We start from the raw sequence: 25,887 nt of genomic DNA, 5'->3' as shown, positions 1-25,887 counted from the left end.
AGGCCCCCTCACTTAAATAGCAGCTGTTTTCCTTCTTTTCATGTTTCAGTGCTGTGGTTTAGAGTTGGCTTAGTACCAATGATGCAGGATCAGCTAATCCAGTTATAATTTGGAAAGGAAATTTAATGAAGGGAAATGATTTTTTCAGGGAGACTTCATCTGCCTTCACAAAGAAATATTGACATATCCCTTAGCTGTCCCTTGCTGATTACCAACAAGCGACGGTTATTTTCTTGGCTTTGTTTTGTTGTTGTTGGGTGTGTTTTGTGTTTTTTTTTTTAACTTGATAGTGTACTATTGATACTAGAGATGCTCTATCCTCAAGCACAGATGGTGAATCATTTTATTTATGTTATAGAAATCCATGATTTCAAGTGTCCTTCAGCTTTAGGGTTGTCCTGTCCTTTTAAGACCAATGCCCTGCACTTAAGCATGAGCAGGCTGAAAATGATGCACACCACATAGTAATTGGAAAAGTAATTTCCCCAACAGAAATAGCTTTGAGTTCCACTAGTGTGGGTCTATGCTACGTCATGTCAAATACTAATTTGTTCCATTTAATCAAAGGATAAACACATTTCCCCCACGTCATGTATTTGCATGGCTTTCTATTTTATAAGGGAGCGCAATAATCCCTGGCGAATGGGATGATTTGATGTGTTATGGGAGGCAGTGTGCTTTTTATCGCCCTTCAAGTTGCAGTGCTAAAACTAGAACTGGGTCTGTCTGGGGTTTGCATCATTTCCCTCTGTCTCTGCTGTACATCATTTACAATAACTATTTCCCTGCACGGTAACTAGCTTTCTGCTTTGCTTACCCTGAATAGCCCAAAGCAGCTTCAAGACAGTGAACAGCAGCTCTACATTAACAACGTATGAATTAACACGTAAGTGAACATTGCCTTTGGCACAAAACCTTTGTAACTATGGAAAGAACAATCTGGGCAAGTACTATTGGCCCTCTCAGGGGACCAAATAGAAACTAGCTTGGATTAATGGTTTCTCTGCTTTTCAACATTTGCTAATAATAATAATATAAAAGTTAGGAAACATTCAGAAATAGATACTGGGAAAAGGAATTTAATGACTTCTAGGTCTTTGTGGTTGTTAAATGTAAGAGAAATCTGACTTGTTAACCTCTCCTTTCTAATTCCTTTGGAATTTCAACCAAATCATAGTTTTTCCTTTAATTCTTACATAAGGATGTTTTCCAGCTGCAAGAAAAGGATTAGGGAGGGACTCAAAGAATTTGCTTTTGGTAGAGAAGGGCACTGGGTTAGAAAATGAATAAACAAAGTTAAAAGGCCAACTGTTTTATAGTGATGATGGTTCACTAGATAGGGCTTGCTCCAGGCTTTTGAATTACATATTTGAAACAGGCCAAAAAGTTAATCTCAAACTCTACACAAACCACATGCCTACTTTCACTCACATATGTGCCGTTTTCCTCCTGACTGGGCCTCACTTCCTTATGGTTTGCCAATAGAATAAACTCTACTGTTGAGTCCCCTAGACAAGTCAATCTGGATCAAGAAAGCTATTTCCTTTGACGGTGTATTATTTATAAGGTAGCATAATTTCAGAGTTGTCATCGATATCATTTAATGTGTATCTGAAACCAAAGAAAGATGCTGGACTCCTAGCTCAGAGATGTAAGCAGAACCTTGTCAATGTTTCTTTGAAAGTGAATCTGGAAGGGATCAGATTCATTGAACCTTTATTGGGCTAATGATATTCTGGGAATCCAGAAGTTGAGAGGACAGTCACCTTCCCAAGCAGAAAGTGTCAACAATATGACACCTTCCCAACTTTAAATACAGTTGAACATACGCAAACATAGCACCTTCACCAACAATTACTCAATGATGGAGTAAATGTAGTCAAACAGGGAGTCTTCAAACATGATTTTAAACCTTTTCTATATGTTAGTTGAATATACCCACGAAGCATCTGAGTAGCAAATCTCTCCTCTAAATCAACCCTAGATAATTAGGTTTAGTCTATTTGCTTCTCCTTATGTAGTACTGGTCATAACTCTATTTTACTCAAATCATCTACTATGTATATGGTACCTTGCTAAGGCTATGAGCCAATAATATATCTGAGCTAAAACCATACTTTGCAATCCATATACCAAGTATGCAGCAGAAAAAAGAATCTGGTGCAGCGCTCGACTCTGAATACAGAATAAGATGCCTTCCTGCAATGTAGCTGCTTAATTAATGATTAGTAGCAGGAAGGGCGATACTGTTAATGATCTAGTTGAGATTTTATATATATTCTCATAATGACTCTGCCTTCAAGAAAGACTTCTAAAGAAATTTCCCCCCCATTCAGTGAGTGTTGGGAAGGTTCAAAAGGAAATATATTTTCTTAAATAGGTAATAGTCCTGAGAGATAGGTGTTAAAATTATATATGGTTTTTACTCCTGCTTTTTTAACTTTGCAGATTTAAAGAAATATAAACGATATGAAGTGATAATGACTGCATATAATATTATTGGAGAGAGCCCAGCTAGTGCTCCAGTGGAAGTCTTTGTAGGAGAAGCTGGTAAGTACCTGGTCTATTCAGTGTTACTATTTAGAGATGCTAAAAATGGAGGAACTAGAAATGCTATCATGCCTTTCCCATCCAAATATTATAGTATCTATGCTATCCCCTTTCTCATCGAAGTAATCTGGAACTAGCGAATAAGGAGCTTTTCATAATCATGGTTTCTACATTGAAGTAGGTCTATTTGGAAAAGGCTGACTTAGTTGAGAGCTGTGATTTCCTTAATGCTGAAGTGAATAATCAGGCTCAACTTTTGAGATTCAAATATCTGAAGTTATGCTTATTTCAGCTGGTGATTGAAACTTGCCTGAACTAGGGGTACAAGAAAAGTTACTGGTGCAACAGAAAACTAATATGGTGTTTAAAGTTGAATTAAAAACCAATGCTTTTTTTTTTGTATACCCAACACTTTGCATAGTATCTGGTGCATAGTAAATGTTTTTTAAAGTGTGTTGATTAACAGACACTGGCAATTTAGGAGGAAGTTCAGGTTTTGAGGGAAATATGTGATTCTGGAACATGTTGAATTTGAAGTATCATTGAACTAGTAAGTAGATGGAAATACACTACTAATATTTAGAAAGAGCACGTATACTAGGACTAGAGGTATAAGTTTTAGAGTCATTCACATATAGGAACCAGTTGAATTCATGGAAATGAATGAAATCATCAAAGGAAGAGAGAACAGAGGAAAAAAAAAGAGAGCCTAGAACTGAAGTTTGAGGATAGTCATACATTTAAGGGATAGGAAGAGAAAGGGGAGCTGGAGATGGAAGAGTTAGAGATGAAGAGAAGACCTATGAGGATGCATCATCATGGAAGTCAGAGGAAACCAAAAGAAGAAAGAAAAGCAACAAGCAAGGAGTTGATCAGAATTGTCAAATGATGGCAGAAGAGAAAACGAGGAGAAAGAAAGCACTGCTGAGTCTGGCAACAGCACTTTGGAGAGCACAGTTTAAATTGAGTAGTCCATGTAGACAGGAGATTAGGAAAAAGGGAATAATGAGCAAACAGAATCAGTGAGCAAAATCTAGAAATGGCATAGAAGGTCAAGACTGGGAGGGCTGCTTGAGCGACAAGTGGGGTCAAGGAAAAGTTTGTGATGATAAGAATTCCCTTGAATTTTATAATATTTTTCTTCTAAGAAATTCAGAGCATTTTATCGACATTGGCTCTGACTTGTTGGAAGGAGCTATAATGTTGCAAAGAGGATAGAATGTGATAGGTCTTCTAGCTTTGAATGTGACCTTTTGCAATTTAGAGTATTTTCTTATACACTTAGACAAGTGTTCCAAAACTTTGGTTGATTAATTTCTTTGGGACAATTATTATCTTTTCATATGAGGAAATGAAAATTTTGCTTAAATCTATCCCTAGTTTAAAAAAACAAAACTAGAAACTATGATATAGCACTGACCATTGCCCCTTTTCATGTGACCTGCCATGCTCCCTTTTCCTATATGACCCCCTAACTCCATTCATTATTCATTGGAAAATCCATTCTCTGCCCCTTCCCCCCCACCAACCACTTCCCCAGTACTCAACCCTGTCCAGACCTCCTGGTTACCTACTTAGGACCAAATTTATTATCAATTTAAGCAATAGTGAAATGAACCTCACCTATTAGATCTAATTTCTCTATTACCTTATCAGGTTCCATTCCTGAGCTCATTAAGTCCCAAGATAAGTCCCTGGACAGAATCAGGGAAAAACAAGTCATTAGTAATTACAATACTAGGCATACCACACTCAATAAATATTTGTTGAGTTGAAAGCCCATTGAGTGAGACTCATCCCCAACTTTCAGAATAAAGCAAAGCATCAGTTTAGCCTAAATCTTATGAGGAAGCTTTGAAGATGCACTGAGAAGCTTTTTGGCTTCCTGGTAAACCTCTGCTCAGATATTTTAATGCAAAGGCGATAAGAGAAGAGCAATACAAATTCTGTGCCAAATATGCATTCTAATAATTTGTCCTTACCCAGAAAAGATGGGATAAAAGCGTTTGGAATTAATTTCCCATACCAGGTGGTGTGGAGTAAGTGGAAAGGGCTGAGACTAATAGAACAAGGTAAAAAGCATCAGAAGATGCTTCTCACTAAACTAAGGTGATAAATTCCCTTGCATGAAGGAGAAGGGGAAAGTGATGGCTGTCGCCATAAATGATGATGACATTGTCGACCTTCATGCTTCAAAGGAGCTGATGCAGAGGATTTTTTCCCCCCTCTTTTTAATTTTTTTCATAATGAGCTCCTATGGCAGTCTCAGCAAGAATAGGGAAATGAAAGCCAGAGTGAAGGTCTGGTAGATGGAGACCTCTTTCTCTAGAGTCATGTTGAATGTCAGGCTGCCGGATGGATAGCACAGCTGCTTTCCTCCCCTGATGTGCCAGCTTAGCCTTCCTCTTCAAAAACATCCTTCTCAGTAGTCATTCAGCTGTTTTCTTCCCCAAGGATTTTTGTAGGGGGTGATTCCCCTTATATCCTGATTACTTTGGAATCTGAGAATGTTAACTTGTGAACTAGCCCAGTGGATAAACCAGGACACTTGAATACTTGCAGTGGCAATACATTTTTTCCTTTCAACCCCTCCCAGCAGGCCTTTGAAACAGAGTCAGAGTCTGCCTAGGGTCTTAAAGGCCTGGAACAATAAAAGCATTTCAACACATTGGAACTGGCAGCTACAATCACACTCCAATTGGGCCTTTTAGCCATTTCACTAAAGTATTCATCTCTATTTATTATGTTTATGCATGCAAAAGGCTGTACAAAGATCAGAATTTCAACTCTGCCAGCAGAGCAGGGAGACTCTAGCTCAACATTTTTATTCTCAGCTTTGGTTTATAGTACTGTATTTAAATCTCTGAGATACCTCACATCATGTTAGCATAAACAGTTTGTGAACCCATATATGCAATCATCATCCCCCCCCCCCACTTTTAAAGAATAAAGAATATTGCAAACCTGTTGCTGTAGAGTATCCATGAGGCTCTATGACCCTTCTGGGAAAAGAAAAATGGAAGTCAATTTTGGTTAAGTTTTGATCCAATCCTAGATGAGATCCTATGGCTACAGGCTATAGTGTAGTAAAATAAAAGAAGAAATAACTGCCCAGAAGATGTGATTTAAGGACTGAGCTAATCCTCTAGCATATAAGGAAAAATGGGAAATGTTTAGGAGGCTTTCAATACAAGAAAGCCCAGTCCATGTAATAAAGTATGGTAAAGATAACAATATGCAGGGTATGCTTAAGCAATCAGGTTTTGTTGGTAATGAAACTGAAAAAAGTATTGCTCCGCACACTACTACCAATCTAATTAAGGTCTTTATCACCTTTCACATGGACTATTGCAATCACCTCCTAATTTTCTCCATGTTTCTATCTTTTCCTCTCTGCATTTAATCCTCCACAAAAGCTGTGAAAATAATCTTCCTGAAGCAGAGGGCACTCCCTTACTCAAGAAAATTCAATGACACCCTATTGTCCTAAGTTCTCAGCTTGACATTTAAAGTTTAATTAGATAATAGTGTGTTTTTGGCAGATGCTTCATATACATTCAGGCAAAAAATATGCTTTGAGTTATCAACCGTGCCAGGCATTGTGGGGGTCAAGAACAAACCCCCAAAACTGAAAAGGCTTTTTTGAAAGAATTTTATTGTCAGATCAGCAGAATGTAGAACTGGAAAAAGGTGTGGCTCTAAGATCTCTTAGGTTTTACAATATTTAGAGTTCAAACAAGGTTAGAAGCAGGATAGCTTCCATGTATGTAGATTGCATGAATTGTATCAGCAGATAAGTACTTAATAAGATTCAGAAGCCAAAAGGCAGGGTGGAGGGACGAGATACCCAAAACACAAGTTGTTGTTTTTGTGTGTGTGTGTAAACTGTAATCCTGGATGGGCAAACCAAAAACATAAGTGTTTCACGTGGCCCCAGGACCTGGGAGGATCCCAAAAAATAACATTTTCTGCAGCCAGCTTTCCTGGAAGGTCTCTGAGGTCAGCATGACCTCCTATATACTTTGAGTTAGACAATTTCAAGCTGCATAAAATTAAGTCCAAACAATATTAAGAAATAATAAAGTATTTCCCCCATAATTCCTAACAAGATATATTCCCTAGTTCTCAAGTGGCTTACAGTATAAATAGGGAGACAAAGCCTAAAAAAGCATGCAAAACAGAGTAGTTTGAGACAGTCACTTTACATTTTAACCTAATTGCAAGATACACATTTTGAGTTTTAAGTATAGATTGTTGTATCAATTAATCAACTACTATTTATTAAATGTCTCCTCTGTACTGGGCAGTGTGCTCAATTCTGGGGATACAGATACAATGAATGAGGTCATCCCTATGCACAAGGAGTTTATATGCTAATGAAGAAGATGTATAAAGAGTTATGCTTAAATTTAGTTGTCTTAGTTTCTTCTGAAGTAGTCTATAAATATTCACCTTTAAATTCCTTCTGAGTCTAAATCAATGCCCTTCTGAAATAAATACAATTCCTTGGGTGCTCACCATAATGAAATGTGTTGCTTGGGTCCATGCAAAGTCTAGATGCTATAAAAGTTAAATAACCCAAGTCAACAATCCAAGAGCTGTCATAAGACAATTCACGATTAATTGACAAATAAGTTATACAGATAATAAGTCCTGCATTCAGGGGAGGGAGAAATGATCACTATAGATCTGGAAGTCTACGTGAAATCCAAATTTAACATTTGTCAATTGCTTCTTCTGCACAATATACTTTACTTCTCTCTAAGGATACAGAGACCAAAGGGATTTAATTTCATATTCCCTGCCCTCAGAGGATAATATGGATAGAGGAGACATATGCAGAGAAAAATATAGTGTTAGGTAGATAGTGAAGGGATAAAAGAAAGAAAAATGTGCTCTAGGTGTATTTGAAGAGAAAAATTTGACCTGAGGAATCAGAGAAGACTCCATAGAGAAGGAGGCATCTGAGTTAAACCTCAAAGCAAAATAAGTATTTCTGAAAGGAGACATGAGGAAGGAGTGCTTTCCAGGTGTGGGGGATAGAAACCTCCAAATGGAAGCAGAAAATCTGTCAACTTTAGGGACCAGTCTACTTTAGGTAGAACAGGCAGTAGTTAAAAGAAATAGGGTCCAACAGGTAAGGTTGAAGTCAGAGGCCTTAAATTCCAATGTAGACATTTTATCTTACATGTAACAGTGATCTGTTGAAGGTTTTGAATGGAGACATGATCAGATCTATGTTTTAGGCAGATTAAATTATTTTGTGTGAAGGATGAATTGGTTGGAGAAGAGGTCAATGAGGAGGCTGCTTCAAGGGCTTGAATTCTACTTGGTTGGTGGTTTAGTTGTTTCTATCTAAAACAAGGGCTGGAAATTCATTCTTTTCTCCTCCAGCCTCATTTCCCTACTACCCTATTGACCCACAAACAGCAACAGATGTTCATACGGACAGAATATATAGGGTGTGTGTGTGTGTGTGTGTGTGTGTGTGTGTGTGTGTGTGTAGAGGGGGGAGAAGTTTGGGGAAAACTGACTTGTAGGTAAGATTATAAATTTGTGTCTTATCCTGATCTAAAGTTACTTTATTAAATTAAGAAGATAAATATGTAACATGTGGTTTGGTTTGATTGTGAAATTGATTATGTTTGGGGTGAATAAATGAATTTAGAAGGGCTCGGGGAAATAGAATCCAGCACGAAAATTGTATTAGTTTCTCTTCTTTCGATTTTAAAATCAAATAATCAAAAATTTTTGAAAAAAAAATGATTGCTACTTTTTTTTTTAAGTTGAGGCAGGAGTTCTGTTCTCCTGCTTAATCTCTCCTACTAGACTCAACTTAAAAAAGAAAGAAGCAACATGGCATAGTAAATGGATATTCAACTACTAATCAGATGGACATCTATGTTCCAATAACATAAGATCATAGATTTAAGCAGAAAGAGATCTCATAGGCCACACAGTCTTATTCCCTTATTTACAGATGAGGAAACTCATAAATAAAATAAGTAACAAAAATTTTAACAAACAAAAGCAGATAAGTGACTTACCCAAGGTTATATAGAGAATAAGTTCCAGATCCAAGATCTGACTCCAAATAGAGAGCTCCTCTATTATTCCATCCCCACTGCTAAAAACCTCATTCTGGTCTTTATAAATCAATAGCCTTCTAACTGGCCAACTAGCTCCTGGTCTCTGCTCCCTCTAATTCATCCTGCATCCTAATGCCAGATTGAACTTCCTATATATTATGCTACTTTTCTGCTAGAAAACTTTCAATGGTTTTCAGCTGCCTACAGGCTGAAGTCCTGACTCTTGTACCTAGCTATCAGGGCCTTTCACAGTCTTGTCCCAATCTACATCTCCTACCTTTTCTTCCTCTAGAATACCATATAAACTCTCCACTCTAGCTGATAGGTCTTCCCCCAAACATGCCTTTGTGTATTCCTATCCTGCATGCCACCGGCTCATACCATATCTTCCCCCAAATGAATATCTACTCCAAGTCATCCTGTTCCCTGAAGTCTTCCATGATTAGAACAGCCCATAGTTATCTTGCCTCCCTCTGATAGCCTGTGATACATATCGTTTCTCCTGCTAACCTGGGCATTTAACCATAGACTGCCATATTATTATTTATATGTCATAAGATCTCTCCAAGACCTCTAAGTGGAATGGTGGAAAGAGCACTAGACTTAGAGTCAGCATGCTCTGAGTTCAAATTCTGCCTTAACTATTTCTTAGCTGCATGATCCTGGGAAAATTACTTCACTTCTCTTTGCCTCAGGCTCCTCCTCTGTAAAATGGAGATCATAAAAGCACCTTCCTCAAGGAGTTGTTGTGAAGATAAAATAAGATGATATTTATGAATCTTAAAGTCTCATACAGATGCTACTCTCATTTTACTTATCAATATTTCTCATCGCAATAATTAGATAGTAAACTTGTATATCATACTTTTTCCTCCCATAGCACCTAGCATAGTCCTCACCTGTAAAATGAAGGGATTGGTTTGGATGATCTTCTATGGCTCCTTGATTTCTATAATGCTCTGAGCAGTCCTTTAAGGAAATAACTCAAAATAATTTTGCCTGCCATAGTTTCTTGTTTCATGTTGCCTTTCCCCATTGGCAAAAAAAAAAAAAAAAATCAGATAAAAAGACCCTGTGTCCCAATTAAAAAAAAAACCCAACATACAAACATGTTTTATTTGGCCAAATAGGTTCATAGAATCTTGAATATTCTTGCTTTTGCAATTTGATAGAATACTTTTTTCCCCATTAAACTCCAAGGATAATCACAACTCCAGTTATTCCTGGACCACAGCTCATTCCTCCTCCAACATTGCACCTGTCTCAATTTCTATGCCAAATTTAAGTGTTGAGCCTAATTTTAGAGGAGAATACTACTTTAATTGAATAAGGCCCCAAATTTGAAACCTTTTATCTGTAGAGCTGAGCTTATCTTGGCAGATCTTGGCAGCTGAAATAAAACAATGTCCAAGTAAATCCTTGGAAGGAATGATCTAATGTGAAGATGTCAGAAACAGATTGGCGCGAGTCTGTGGAGACAGCATTACAATGTCAAGACCAAAACAGCCTAAATCTATGGATGTTATCCTGCTGTCAAGGCAAGTTACATTATGGCTAGAAAAAGGAAACATAAAAGATTTTTTTTTGTTTTTGAGAGTTTTTTTGGTAAATTTAATACTTGTGTCTAAATATACCATATGGGTTCATCTAGCATTCCGAATTCTTCCTGTTGTGTCTACGAGACTGTAGTTCCTATTACATTCTAGCAGAAATTGCAAAATTGGATGGTGTGACACTTTTGATGGCCCTTCAAAGATAGATGGTGATTTTGTAATACAATGCTGCTTGAAATAAGTTTATTGAGCTTCACGTTATTGCTGGACATAACATGAAAGATACCGAGGCTACGGCCAAGAAAGTCCTTCTAGCATTTATATATCATTTTAAGGTTTATGAAATGCCTTACAAATATTTTATTTTACCCTTACAATAATGTACCTGGGAAGTAGATGCTATTTATTATTATCATTTTATAGCTGAGGAAACTGAGGCAGGCAGAAATTAAAGGATTTGCCATGGGTCACACAGCTAGTAAACATCTGAGGTTGAAATGAAATCATGTCTTCCTGATTCCAAGTCAAGTTCTATATTCACTGTGCCACCCAACTGCCTACAGGATGGGCAAAGATATATAATGAATAAGTGATTGGAGAGAATATATCTAAAGAGAAAGTAAGCAATAAGCATTTATGTAGCACTTACTATATCAAAGGCACTGTGCTAAGTGCTTTATAAATATTATCTCATTTGATCCTCACAATATCCCTGTGATATAGGCACTGTTATTATCCTCATTTTATAAATGAGGAAACTGAGACAGAAGTTAAATGACTTGACCAGGGTAGCACTGCTAGTAAATGTCTGAGGCTGAATTTGAACTCAAATCTTCTTGACTCCAGGTCCAGCATTCCATCTACAGTGATACCCAGTGGCGGTGGTGGGGGAGACACACAGAGAGAGAGAGGGAGGGAGGGAGATAGAAGGGAGGGGGACAGGGAGAGAAAGAGAGAGGGAGAGAGGAGGACTATGATTTCATTGGTATTGGGAACTCCCCCAAAAGAAATCCTTTCTGCTAATATAGATCAATACCTGCATTGCAACTTATTTTCTTACCTAGGGCAGTGAGAGGTTAAGTGAATACCACCCTGACTCAAGAGCAAATGTATAAGCACTTAAAAGTCACAGATCCTACTGCTTTAAAGTAAAACAAAAAATATAGATATGTAAGGTATATGTCAGAGATCTTTCCTGGGTTGTATCCTCTAATGCAGAGATTTATAATCTAGGGTCCATACATTTGGTTTTTAAAAATATTTTGATAATTATAATTCAATAAATTTGTTTCTTTCTGAAATCCTAAATATTTTATTTTATGCATTTAAAAGTATTCTGAAGAGTCCATAGTCTTCCCCATATGGCCAAAGGAATACATGACACAAAAAAAGGTCAAGAACCCTTGCTCTAATAGGAACTATAGCTAAGAACTTAAACCTGTCTAGCCAGCACAACACTTCTCTCCTTCCTTTTTTTTTTTTTTTTTTAAACCCTTACCTTCTGTCTTGGAGCCAATACTGTGTATTGGCTCCAAGGCAGAAGAGTGGTAAGGGTAGGCAATGGGGGTCAAGTGACTTGCCCAGGGTCACACAGCTGGGAAGTGTCTGAGGCTGGATTTGAACCTAGGACCTCCCGTCTCTAGGTCTGACTCTCAATCCACTGAGCTACCCAGCTGCCCCCTTCTCCTTCCTTTTTTAATTAAAAAAAAAAATTAGTTTCGATTCTGAATTCTCTTGCTCCCACTTCTCTCCTACTGATTGAGAAGCCAAGGAGTATAATATTCATTATACATATTAAGTCTTGCAAAATGTATTTTCCTACTAGATATGTTGTGAAGGGTGGGACAGGGAAGCAAGAAGAATAAAGTGAAAGGAAATATGCTTTAATCTGTCCTCAGAATTCATCAGTACTCTCTGTAGATGGATAGTATTTTCTGTTATGGGTCCTTTGAATTGTCATGGATCATTGTATTGATCAGAGTAGTTGTCTTTCACAGCTGCATATTGTGACAATAGTGCTGTGAGAGTGTACAATGTACTCCTGGTTTTGCTCACTTCACTTTGCTTTAGTTCATGTAAGTCTTCCCAAATTTTTCTGAAACATTGCCCCTTTTTCTCATATTATACTATTGCATTCAATCGAAATCATATCCCACAAGTTGTTCAGCCATTGCCAGTGGATGGGCATCTTCTCAGTTTCCAATTCTTTGCCTCCACAAGTACCGCTATAAATGTTTTTGTTCATATGGGCCCTTATCCTTTTTCTTTGATCTCTTTAGGGTTCAGACCTAGTAATGTATTGCTGGATCAATACACAGTTTTATAGCCCTTTGCCTTTCAATTCAGTTCCATGACTTGCCCTAAAATGGCTAAATTCCCCTCATCCACATACAGAGATTCAGACAAAAGGAATTTCATGAGGAAAATCCATCCTCCCAGGAGTACAGACAAGATAGGGACTACTTGTAAGAAATCAGGATACCCCTTCCCCAATACACACATGCATACACACGCACATGCATGCTAAGCATGGCTAGCCACCAGAGTAAAGATTCTCAATCCAAAGGGAATTTGCTCAGCACATACATAACCCCCCTGAGAAATCTTCCAGGGAAGCTAGAAAGAAACTAGCATTAGAGTAAACCAATGAACCCCTTGCCCCCGACTTGGCTTTTATAGATATGGCTTCAAGGTAGTTAGTTCAGGACCCATGGTGCCCTTAATTAGTCACAGGCAGTGTGATAGTTGTATTTTTGTCTCCTTGGCCAGCTAGTTAGGTGACTTTGGGAGCAAGCCAGCACCTCTGTCTCTTAATGGCTGGAAGTTTCTGATTTCTGTCAGAGGAAAGACAGTTGTTTCCAAAGGACTAAAGACAACAAGAATAAATAAAATCTCTTTAAATCTCTTCTCTCCAATACAGTCCTCCTTCAACAAAAAAAAGATTCCTATGTAGACACTCAAAAATATTTAGAAGATTATGTTTTAGAAGGGATAGTTGTGTCAATAGCTTTAATTATGAGAGCCATTTGTTATTGTTTAGTCATGTCCAATTCTTTGTGACCTTGTTTGGGTTTTTATTGGCAAGGATACCAGTGTGGTTTATCACTTCCTTCTCCAGATTACGTGGCAGATGAGGAAATTGAGGCAAACAGGGTTAAATGACTTACTCAGCTAGGAAATGTCTGAGGCTAGATTTGAACTCAGGAAGATTCATCTTCCTGACCTCAGGTCTGGCACTCTATTCACTGTGTCACCTAGCTACCTCTAAGAGGGACTACCTAGGAAACCACCCCCCGCCACACACACACACCTTTTATGAGGAAGCCAACATGTTTTCTCCTACATCCTTCATACTTTGGCAGGGGAAAAGAGGGCCAGGATGTGCAAATGCCCAACTCTAGATTACTCTCCTGGAGGGGCAGCCATCTAAGATCAGATATCCACTTATCCTTATGTTAGCTAGCCATGAAGAGGTTCACAGGGCCATAGGGCCTATTTCCTTGCCCCAAATTCGAGAAGAGTGCTCTGAATAATGATTTCCATTTTTTAAAAAACTGAAATCCCTAACAGGGCAAATCACAATCATGACTGTCAAACACTTAAAAAATACAAAACACCATTTAGGTGTTAAGTACTTGTTATGATCACACATGTCCCAAAGCCAAAAAGGCAGTAAGCCAACCTCTTTATTAAGCCTGGCTGCTTGATATTATTTCTCTCCTCTAGTAAGTGGTTCACAGCACCTTCCAATTTAATATGTGTGAATGTAATTAATGTGCTGTTTATCCTCTCTTCCAGATCATTAATAAAGATCTTTAGTAAACGTAGGGCTTAACCCAGACCATGAAGCTTCTCATTTAGTGCCACACAAAATAAGCAAGATAGAGAATGCTTTGGACTTATTTACTAATTATACCCATCAGGGCTGCCTGACAATACCTGGGTATCCCTATGGCTCCCTATTGCAAAGAAGCACTTCACTTCCTTCATTGCAGGAGTATCTGATTCAATGAACTTTTACTGAGTGTCTAGGTACTATGCAAGGAACTTTTGTGGGTGCAGAGATGAGTGAGAGAAGTCTTTATGCTCATAGAACTTACAATCAAATAGAAAAATCTCTGCCCAGGTTCCTAGCTCTAGAATCGGAATGTATCTCAAAAATGACCTAGTCCCACCTTTTATGTTACATTTGTGGAAACTGGGGCCTGTAGAAGTTAGGTGACTTACCCAAAAGCACAACAGAGAGGTGGTAAACAGAGGTAGGATTTCCAAACCGGTTCTCTAATTCCCAAATCATCGTTTTTTTCTACTGTTCCATGCTATCCCTCTTGTTTTCAACCCTTTTACCCTTTCACTGCGCTCAAGAAGTTTAATAAACATCTCTTATACTTTAAGTCCCTACTATAAGCTTCATGAGACTAGTGACTTTTCTGTCTAAACTTTGTAAGAGCTAGCATCAAACTTTATATACCTTAAGTGTTTAAGAAATGCTTGCATATTTGATGTTCATCAGTGTCTTGTGGAAATAGTTTCAAATATACTCTTGGGAGGAAATCAGCAGGCAGGTGGTGTGTACAGACAGATTTTTGTCTGGAACAAGCAACTAGGTGGTTGGTTAGGTTCCCAGAAGTCACAGATATTCATATAGATTCTTTCTCCAACTCTCTAACCTCCTCATACCTCAGCCCTTGAATGCTATTGCCATCTACCTTCTCTACTTCCCACTAGCTGGGGCACAAAGCAGTAGGACGCCTCACAATCACGCTACCTGGGTAAATTACAAATTGATAGATAGCATCCAATTCTCAATTGGGCCCTCGATACAGCAAGGGTGTCTTACTCCAAATCTTACCTTCCCTTTTCCAGTCAACCATACCTACTCCTCCCCAAATAAGGACCTTGTCTCCTGAAGCTATCTGATGTGAGCTCTACCTTCTACCAGTCTCTTAATCTCAAAACCCCTTTAAATCACCTCCTACTCTCTTACTCTTTTTTCCCTTTTTGCTATGGCCAGCTATGTGATCCTGGGAAGTCACTTAACTACTATCTCCCTCATTTCCCCCAAGATGAAAATAATAAAAGCATCTAATTCCCTAGGTTGTTGTTAGGATAAAATTAGATAATATTTGTAAAGCATTTAACATAGTTCCTGACACATGGTTGGTACTTCATTAATGCTCCTCCCTTCCTTCCCTCTTTCTTTCCTTCCTTCCTACCCTCCTTCCTTCCTTCCCTCCTTTCTTCCCTCTCTTGCAATCAGCTCCATTGATTTGCTGTCATCTAGTCTAAAATATAAACTCTATTTAACTTTTAAAATCCTTCACAATCTTGCCCTGACATAGCTGTTCAGGTTTAGTGGATATTAATTCCCCTCCCCTAGTTTATGATTTAACCAGATTGATATGCTTTCTTTTCCTCATATATACTACTCCATTTTCTATCTCCTTTGCACTGACCATTTTCCATTCCTGGAATGTTCTTCCTCCTTACTTGCATCTCAAAGAATCCTCATTTTCCTATAAAATACAGCTCAAGAACCATCTTCTTCAAGATGCTTTTCCTGATTCCCCCACCCCACTGCTAGTGCCCCTCACAAACTATCTTTTATTTAACTTCTTTGTGTGTGCATATATACATTTTATGAATCTAATCATAAGTAGATTTCTTAATTGCATGTTTTTGCCATATATTTACATAAATATGTCTTCCCATTAGAATTTATGATCCTGCTAAACTGGGATTGTTTCATTCATTATATCACTAACTGGTATAGCACAGTGCCTGACATACAGTAGATTGATAGGGAACTTGGTGGCATCTACCAGGTCAGCCTTTAGTCAACCTCTGGGATTATAGTACTGTAAGTATTTTTTAGTGAAGGAAAGTCTTTTTTTTTTTTTTAAATCAACACATCTTGATCTAATTTGGCCAGAGAACCTTGAAAATAAGATTGGTAATTGATACCGATGCTTAATCCTGAACCCATAGGCATATTAAACGACAACACAGAAAAAGTGGCACTATTGATCTCTGAAAAAAGGAAAAGAGATGACTTGTCTAATTCCAGATGACCTTTTATACCCAACACAGGGTAGACTTCAGAGATACTCTTGGGAGCCTAGACTCCCAGAGCCAGACTAAAGTGGTTAAGACGACACTGGCCTGGTAAAAATATAGAATTCTCTTCTTTAATCCCACAGGGGAAAAAAATATTTTAAAAGAGGAAAATCAGAAAGAAACCATACCTATATTGTTATTTTTTAGTATTTGGGATTTGAACCTTTAGTATCTAAAAGTCACAAAAATTTAGAGCTGGGCTGGACTTTGGATACCATGGGGTCTGCATTTTATTGAGGAAGAAACAGAAATCTGGAGAGAGCAAGTAACTTGCCCAAGGTCACACATAAGAAGTTATTGGCAAAGCTTTATTAGAACACAGGTCTCTTAATTCCCAGACCGGGACTTTTTAAAATTTTTAATTGGGGAGTGTGTTGGAATTTGTTTGGGTTTTTTAAATATATATATATTTAGTGACCTTTAGTGGGAGATGAAAGAAAACAGAGTCATCGCTGAAAAAAACATAAATAAAAGAAAGTAAAAGGAAAACTTGCAGAATGAGGATTTCTGCTTTACTTTACATATGCTCACACACACACACACACAAATGTGTTAATTGCTTACTGTTTCCTGGAACAATGAAGAGCTGCAAAGTTTCTAGCTGTTTTAGCTCCCCCTAGTGACAATTAAAACCAATCTAAAAGCCTATTAAATGGCATTAGCAAGGCTCTGAGTCTGCATGAGTTTGAAAACATAAGTTTATAATGAAGAGTAAATGACAGTAATTAAAGAAGAATTAATTTTGCCCTTCTGAGTTTCATAGGGTTGCAATCCCTCATCAGTGCCATTCAGTGGGATATTTTGGTGATGTATTATTGTAACACAAGATTAATAATGAAGTCATGAAAACAGCAGGCAACTTCGAATTTTCTGGGCTATTCACCCACTGCTCCCAATGAGAAGTGATACAAACATCCAGAGTCAAGATGACATCTGAACTTTCATGTTACCCTGAAGCTACAGTACATATTCTAAGGATCACTTAGTGCCCTGATACTTAATAAGTCATTGCCAAGAAGTTTAGACCCAGAATTTGTCTTGCCATAAGTCCTGGGTCTCCTCCAGACACTAAGAGAAGATGTAAAATATCCCAGGACTCCAGCAGTATCCTATCCCACCTAAGCCTCACAAACACTTGGTTTCTCACTTCAGTTAACTGTTCTGACACGGACCTAAGCACATTACACACTTAAAGAATGAGGTAAATAAACAAAGAAGCTTTGAAGATTTTTTTAAAATTAGAATTAAAGGTTAACATCTGCTTAAAGGAAAGAATCTGTAAAAGAAGGAGTCATATTAACAAATGAAACAGCAGTATTAAGAGGAAGTCCCCAGTACCAAGTTTCCAGAGTCGGAAAGGGTTCCCAAAAAGCAATATAACAACTGTTGCTATGGAAATGGAAAAGTCTAGACTCAGAAGCGTATTTGCCAGAAGCTTCAGATTGCTTCATTAGCAATAGAAGTGACAGTAAGCAGCTGAATAAGTAGTAGAAGTCACAGCTTCACACCTAAAAAGAGTTTTATAATATTGTTAATCCCATTAATTTCTTCAACTGAAAAAAAGCCAGAGTGAATACCATTAAAACTATCAAGTTTCATGGATAATAGTAGCAATCATAACTATGAAAATTAGTAAGCCATAATAAAATACTTTATCTATCTATGAAATGAACCCCAGTGCCACATGGTATTACATTTAATCAGTAGAGTACTATCAGCACTGACATTGGGGTTTGAAGAGCTTGGCCCAAATCCTGCTCTGCTCTAACATTTTACTACCTAATTTTGTGACCTTGGGTATTTCTCTGAGTTTCAGTTTTCCCACTTGTAAAATGATGGCAATAATAATAATAATAACATTATTACTTATAGCACATCCGGCTCATGGATATGACATACAACAAAAATGATATCATGTACTCAAAGTGCTTTGTAAACTATAAAGCATTATATAAATGCACGGTCTTACTATCCTCATAGATTGGTTTCAAAACTCTTCTAGCTCACAGTTTTACTAAGCCCCATTATCAGTTAATCAACATGAATTTATTGATCTTCTAATCTGTAGTTAGCATTGTACTAGTTGTCGTGGGAATAAAGAAGGACATTAGACCAGTGATTCCTCAAGTGGGAGCCACCACCCCTAGTGGGTGCTGCAGCGATCCAGGGGGAGTGGTGATGGCCACAGGTGCATTTGGGGGCAGTGAATAACTGTAAGGGGGCAGTGATAGTATGTGACAGGGGGCGCTAAGTAATATTCTTTCTGGAAAGGGGGCGGTAGGCCAAAAAAGTTTGGGAACCACTGCATTAGACGGTCTATGTTCTTGAACAACTTACTGTCTTGTTAGGGAGATCAAAATAGATTTATAAAAGAATTAGAAAGCAAAGGGTGCAAGTCCTATATGATCAAGTATTAAATTTTATAGTTCAAAACATGCATTTTTTTTCCTGGGGAAGGAGGGACCAGGATATATCGAAGTCATTGAAGGAGGCTTACTAGAATATAGGGCCATAGAATAAGCTAGAAAAAACCTCAGAGATACTTAGTCAAACCTATTCATTTTACAGATGAAGGACTAGAAAAGCTGAGTAGCACAGCTCAAGGTCATACAGGTAGTATGTGATAGAAGTGAAACTTGAACCGTTTGGTTAGACTTAAGCTACTTTAAAGCATAGGTATAAATGGATTTTCCCTTAGAATAAAAGAAGTATATGCTTAAAACCATCAGCAAACATCTCTAATGGGAAAAAATTAGAAGATTATGAACAAGGATGCCCATTATCACCAATATTATTTAATATTATTTTAGAAATACTAGCAATAAGAGAAGAAAAAGAAATTGAAGAAATCAGAATGGGCAAAGAGGTAATCTTTTCATTCCTATATAGAAAGACCCTGGATTCAAATAAAATTTTTTGAAGGGTAGAATTTTGATCACCAGAGAGAAAGATTCCTTCCTTACTGAGCAGGGGAACTGAAAGATCATGTTGGCTAATCAGTCAGCCTATAAATATTTATTAAGTGCCTGCTATGTGCCATACACTGTGCTAAATGCTGAAGAAAAAAATTTTTTAAAGAAAGACAGTCCTAGCCCTTAAGGACCTTACAGTTAAACAGAGGGAAGATAACCCACAAAAAGAGGGTAAAAAGCGGGAGGGGGAAAGTACCAGGTAGGGGTACATGATGGAGAAATGCAAGTGAGTACAGCTGGATAGGAAATGAAAAGATGGTTGGCCCAGGCCCCTCCTTAATTAGAGGTTTGGGGAGGATAGGTTGAATGTAGCCAGCTTACAGAGGACCTGAAATGGCAGGATAAGGAATCTGGACCTGATCCCATAGACAGTCAGGAGCCCATATTCTTGACCTAGAAGGGAACATGATGAAAACATTGTTAAGCTGATGACTTACAGGATGGACATGTTTCCTGGCCAGCTTCTTTGTGGATAATCCCAGCTAATGGCGGGTTGCCTACCACTCAGAGTCACTCACTTGAACCAGTGCCAGAATAACCCAGAGGCCACAATTATCCAGTACTAAGGTTCTTGGTACTGGATAATTGAGGAAATAGTGCTTCTCCATCACTGGCAGCTCCAGCTGAGCTTGTGTTTGAGTTTGAAATTGTGTGATGTTTTCCCCTTGTTAAGAGTGTAAGAGGAAAAATTTCCCTGCAAAGTGAAAAAAGCTGTATACATCTGATCTTGCCCAGTTGCTTTTTCAAACCGCAACAGGAAAAAAGGGCCTTTAGAGATAGCTCAGCCCAGCCCAGCCAAAGTTCATTTGAAAGGTCCAAATCTACTCCACCTCTCAGTCTGTTTACACCAACTATGAACACTGATTTGCAGAACAGGGAAGATGTTTTTCATTTGGATTAAAAATCCTAACCTTATTACAGAATTTCCTATTTTCATGGCCTGATTTGGACCTCACTTATTTATGCATTTTCAAACTTCCTTCCTTGGAACCCTAAGGTTAAGTGGAAGACTACTGGTGTTCTGAAAAAAAAAAAAATTCCTGTATTGGAAAGTGGCAGATGGTTTAACTATTTGAACCACTGTATTATCTTTTGCACTACTACAATTAGGGAGGCTGGGCAGTTGAGTCATGGAAATAGAAGGGCAAACATTTTTGCCAGTATCCCTAATGAGGATATCATCCACTTTCCCAATCTGAAGCTGTTTGCAAGCAGTAGATTGAAAAAATCAAGGAGAGCCAGAGCCTCTGGGCCATATTCCTAAAATTGTGATTGCAGAATTGGTTGTGTTTACAGGGAGTACCAGAAAACCAAGTGGAGCTTTTTCAAGGCAGGACACTACAACTGCAGGAAATCTGTTTTTCTTGGGTGACTTGTCCTAGCTGTCTTTTTGTGTTTCACTATTAATTCCTTGGAAAAGAGTTTTCTCACTCTAAAATCTTATAATTGTAAAATTGTATACATTAGGCTATATTGTATACTCTCTGAGATTTTTGGAACAGAAGACACTGAAAGTTTTGGTCATTGATGATTATGTTATGCTGCTAAATTCAGCAACAACTGCTTCCTTAGTACACCTTAGAACACCTTCTGAGTCCTTCCCTATTCTCTCAAATATTCCTGAACCAGAAGTTATAGGAACTTGACATTTGGGAGTAAGTTTATGTTTTCATTGAATCATAATATTTTAGAGTTGAAAAGAAACAAGGATAACTTGAATCAAGATTTCCTAAACATTTAGTTCTTGACTCTTCTCCATCCTAATATTATTTCTTAGTATCTCACTCCCACACACTTAGTATCTCACTCCCACACACACACTCAACTATCACCTCTCCATGATTCTCAAATACAAATTTCTAATGTATTTCCCTTCTAAAATGTGAACCTGCATTTCCAAATGTCAAATTTAACTTATCTAAAACCAAGTTTATTATCTTCTCTACCCCACCCCCTGATTTCTTTAATTTTGCTAATGCTCTATCTTCCTAATCATCCAGGTTTGAAACCCCAGTGTCATTTTTAACTCTTCCTTCTCCTGATACCCAAACATCCAATAAATTACCAAATCTTATAAATCTCTGCTTCTACAAGATCTTGCCCATCTGTCTTTACCTTTTCATACGTTCTTCCACATCCTAGTTCAAAGTCATTTTACCTATTTCTTGGAATATATTGTAATATAGTACAACACTGCATTAATTTAATATTCAAAAATCTTCAGTGATCCCCTCAGCTGCATGTATAGCATGTAAGACCCTTCCTACATTTCAGTCTTTAGTTTCTTGGACATCTCTTCACCTGATATTTTGACCAAACTAAATTACTTACTTTTTCCCAAACAAACCTTCCCTTTTCAAAATGTAAGAATTTACTTATGCTATTCATGCTTCTTAAAATATTCCTCCTTGGGGGCAGCTGGGTAGCTCAGTGGAGTGAGAGTCAGGCCTAGAGACGGGAGGTCCTGGGTTCAAACCTGGCCTCAACCACTTCTCAGCTGTGTGACCCTGGGCAGGTCACTTGACCCCCATTGCCCACCCTTACCAATCTTCCACCTATGAGACAATACACCGAAGTACAAGGGTTTAAAAAAAAATATTCCTCCTTATCTTTTTCCCATTTATACTGTTTCCCTGTTAGTCTTCCAAGACCTAGTTTAAATGTTAAGTTCTTCCATGAAACTTTCCCTGAACCTCTCGGCTAGAAGTAATCTTTCCTTCTTCTATACTCCCTATTGAATTTTGTTCTTAATCTTTAAGATCCCTTTCAGCTCTAAAATGTCATGCTTCAATGAATCATAACATATTCTATTACATGTGTATACATAATTGTGATGTATTATAATTGCACTTGTACATGTCTTTTCTCTCCTACTAAATTATAGTCTTCCTAGAGACAGAAGTCTTGCCTTATTCATCTTTGTATCCCCCACAATACATCTGCAATCTCATTGATGTAGCTATTCTGTGCAATGGTGCAGATCTGTCCACAATGCATCATTTGTGATACTTCTCCACATCCTCTTAGAAATTACTGCAGAGGTAGTCTGCCTAATGTGTCTGTGACCTTCTTTTAGGGATTTTGATATTGAACGGGTACCACGGAAGCCCATGAGTTATCTGTCTTTTATCTCTTTCTTTTGGTACAAGAAGGGAATTATAAACCACTCTAGTATCTTTGCCAGGAAAACCCCAGTTGGGGTCATGAAGAGTCCAATACGACTAAACCAGCTGAACAGCTTGCTACAAGAATGGCTCATCTCTCACCATTTTTCTCCTTGATAATACTCTTTACACCATTATTGGTAGGCAGTTCTTTAATGGCAATGTTTTGAGGCTTAGACACACCCACCATGCATCTCTCCACTGCTCTTTATGACCCACCATTATGATATCCTATGATTTTCAGCCATGTAACATCTCTGGAAGAATATTGACATTAAAAAGATGGTTATTTATTTTGGTGAGAAGTTTGGAATCACTAAAATCTCTGCATTTTACTAAATGCCATCCAGCTTGCTTTCTTCCTCATTAAATTCTGGGCATTTGCAGTATCTATATACAAACACACACATCTGCATATATCTATATATTTAATAACCTCTAGCTTTAAATTATTCAAAGTATATATAACCTTTTCAATTTTGATTCTGACTCCAGGGGATACTTACCAAAAATTATATTATGGTCATTGCAGAGAGAGAGGTGCCTATAATGAAATCGTTATTTCTGTGTCAGACTGTATGGGTCAGATTGTGAGCTAGATTGGGGGTCAGAAGACTTGGGTTCTAGATTTTGCTTTTCTATCTTCTAATTATAATTTTAATTATGTGACTGACCTACTAGCTGTGGGAACTCTGTTTCTCCAGGCTTTTAAAATATAATCCAATAATTCAAGAAATAATGTCAAATCTCTACTATCAAGTCACTTATAAAACAGGGAGTTGTATGCTCATGAAACCTGTTTGCCACTGTTTGTATTAGATATCCAATGCAGAGTCAAAAAGGAAGAGGGCTGCTCCATAGATATACTCTATATACTTCTAAATTATATTAGAGAGAATACATTTAGGCTCAGAACTCTGATGAGCTTCCTACAAGACTCATAATCACTCAAAAGAGCTAAATCTAACTATCCACAAAGGAAAAAATATGTCGCTAAAGAAAAGACTATTGTTTAGACTCGAGCTGGATGGATAGATTCTAGAGCTGGTCCATACACACACAAACACATACATATGTGTGTATCTATATGACATCCAGTTCAGTTGTTGCTAAAGCATTGACTTGGAGTCAATCTAATTTAACCTCTTCATTTTTACCCCTGAAGAAATTGAAGTCAACAGAGATAAAGACATTTTTTCAAACTCGTATAGTTATGAAGTTGAAAATCAAGGGCTAGAGCCAAGACTTTCTGATATCCCTACCCTAGTCCAGTACACAGCCTGACACATGGAAAAAAACCATTTCATTATAGGCAACTATGTCTACATTAACCATAATAAAGCCTTTAGGAGATACTCTCTGGAGTCAGAAACAAAACCGAAAGGGTTATATAGGCTTTGAATAATTTAAAGCCAGTGGTTTAAGCCAACTTGCTCATCACTGCCAGATTAATCTTCCTAAAATACTACTTTCATCATCCCCCTGCTGATAAACTTACAGTGGTTTCCTATTATCTATAGGATAATTATAATGATGATAATGATAATCCCTCACATTTGTATACAGCTTTATAGTTTCCAAACACTTTCAAACATATTATCTTATTGGAGCCTCACAACAGTCCTATGAGAGGAGTAGGAAAAATATAATTATCTCTATCTAAGACATGAGAAAGTAGAGGATCAGGGAGGCTATACCTTACAGGAGGTCAAAGAGACAGAACTAGAACACAGGGATTTTTGACTCCAAGTCTGTGCTTTTCCTAATATTCAAGGCCCTTCATTTAAAAAAACAACAACAACAACAACAAAAAAAAAAACTTCTGTTGGGGACAGCTAGGTGGCTTACTGGATAAAGATCTAGGCCTAGAAATCCTGGGTTCAAATCTGTCCTCAGACACTTCATAAATGTGTGACCCTGAACAAGTCACTTAGCCCTTATTGCCTAGCCCTTGTCACTCTTCTGCCTTGTAACAAATACTTAGTATTGATTCTAAGATGAAAGGTAAGGGTTTAAAAATTGTTTTTATGCCTTTTGGGCTTTTTTTTTTTACATTTATTCTGAATATCCCTTCCCTTTCCTACTTAACAAGTCATCCATTATGTCAGAGATTCAAACAAACAAAGGGGTAGGGTGCAGTTCAGCAAAATTGACCAAGACATTTACCATTTTTGACAGTATATTCAACATTCCACAGCTTTTGCTCCCCCCACTGATGCTCAGAAAGGAGGGTAGTAGATTTTTTCCAGAGCCAAGTAATAAAATTCTGATTTTCCTATAGAAATTTAGTTCCCGCCATGTCCTAACACAAACCTATTCTCTAATCTGAATGCTTTAATTATGTCAGCTGAAGCTGCCATGCTCATTCTCATTTCTCAACAACTTAATCTACTCCTAACACTTCAAACAGCCCCACAGCCTACAATACCATCACAAAACCTTCTGCCTTTTATGTACAAAAATACTGACAGTCCTTCACATTAATTATAAGTACTTGGAATTGGGAGGAAATTCAGAAGTCATGCAACCCAACCCCTAACTTGAAATAATCTGAGATTTTACCATTTTTCTCTCTCTAAACTCCTGGCATTGATGATGTGAATACACATATAACTGAGGATGTATGTTATTTTGCAGTGTTTCTAGTGTGTAAAGTTCTGTGTCCCTAAAAGAGCTGCAGATTATTCTTTAATCTCACAGTATTTGGTACTCTGGGTTTCAATAAAGACCCTCTGGGGGCTTGGTTGTTATTGGTAGCTGTAACATTCACCAAACCTAATCAATTCAGTACATAACAATTGAGCACCTACGAAGGCAAAACTTAAGGTAGGTGATATACTAATCATAACATAAAAAGATGCCTTTCTTCATAATGTAGGCAGTGGTCCCCAACCTGGATCTAGCAGGAAATCATAGGCCTTCCTTCTGCATTCTTACTCCAGTTACTATTGCTATATTTCCTTCTTCCCACTGAATATTGTGATTCTAAAGAAGAGGGATAAATACTTATCATCAGTGCCTACTCTAATTGGAGGTTTTATTGACAATAAACTGCTATCCCCGTCCCCCTCCTCCCCAGAAATGTCAAAATATAGAGGAAATGAAAAGTAATTGCATACAAAGTTTGTAGATCCTGACCTAGAGAGCTCACCTCCTAAAATCACATACAGAATTGTCAAAACACATAGAGTTTGGATTGAGAATTTAAATATAGCATTCTTTGTTGTTGTTTTTTTAACACACAGCCTTTAGGTAGTTAGCATTCCTTCCTTCTTTTTTTCTTTCCTTTCCTTTCCTCCTTTCCTCCATTCCTTCTTTCCCTCCTTCCCTCTACTCTTCCCACATTCATTCCTCTCTCCTTCCTTCTTCTTTCTTTCTTTCTTTCTTTCTTTCTTTCTTTCTTTCTTTCTTTCTTTCTTTCTTTCTTTCTTTCTTTCTTTCT

General features: G+C 37.7%; 1 protein-coding gene across 1 annotated transcript in view; it reads left to right on the top strand.

Annotated features, from left to right (window-relative positions):
- SDK1 (sidekick cell adhesion molecule 1) overlaps positions 1-25,887 on the top strand; it is a 1,179,904-nt gene that overhangs the window by 1,076,011 nt on the left and 78,006 nt on the right. The window contains 2 exon segments of the mRNA XM_044659951.1: positions 827-886; positions 2,449-2,550. Of these exon segments, the coding sequence (XP_044515886.1) occupies positions 827-886; positions 2,449-2,550 (162 nt within the window).

Source organism: Gracilinanus agilis, chromosome 1 (genome assembly GCF_016433145.1).
Source record: "Gracilinanus agilis isolate LMUSP501 chromosome 1, AgileGrace, whole genome shotgun sequence".
Lineage (NCBI taxonomy): Eukaryota > Metazoa > Chordata > Mammalia > Didelphimorphia > Didelphidae > Gracilinanus > Gracilinanus agilis.
This window is presented reverse-complemented; position numbering and strand designations above follow the sequence as displayed.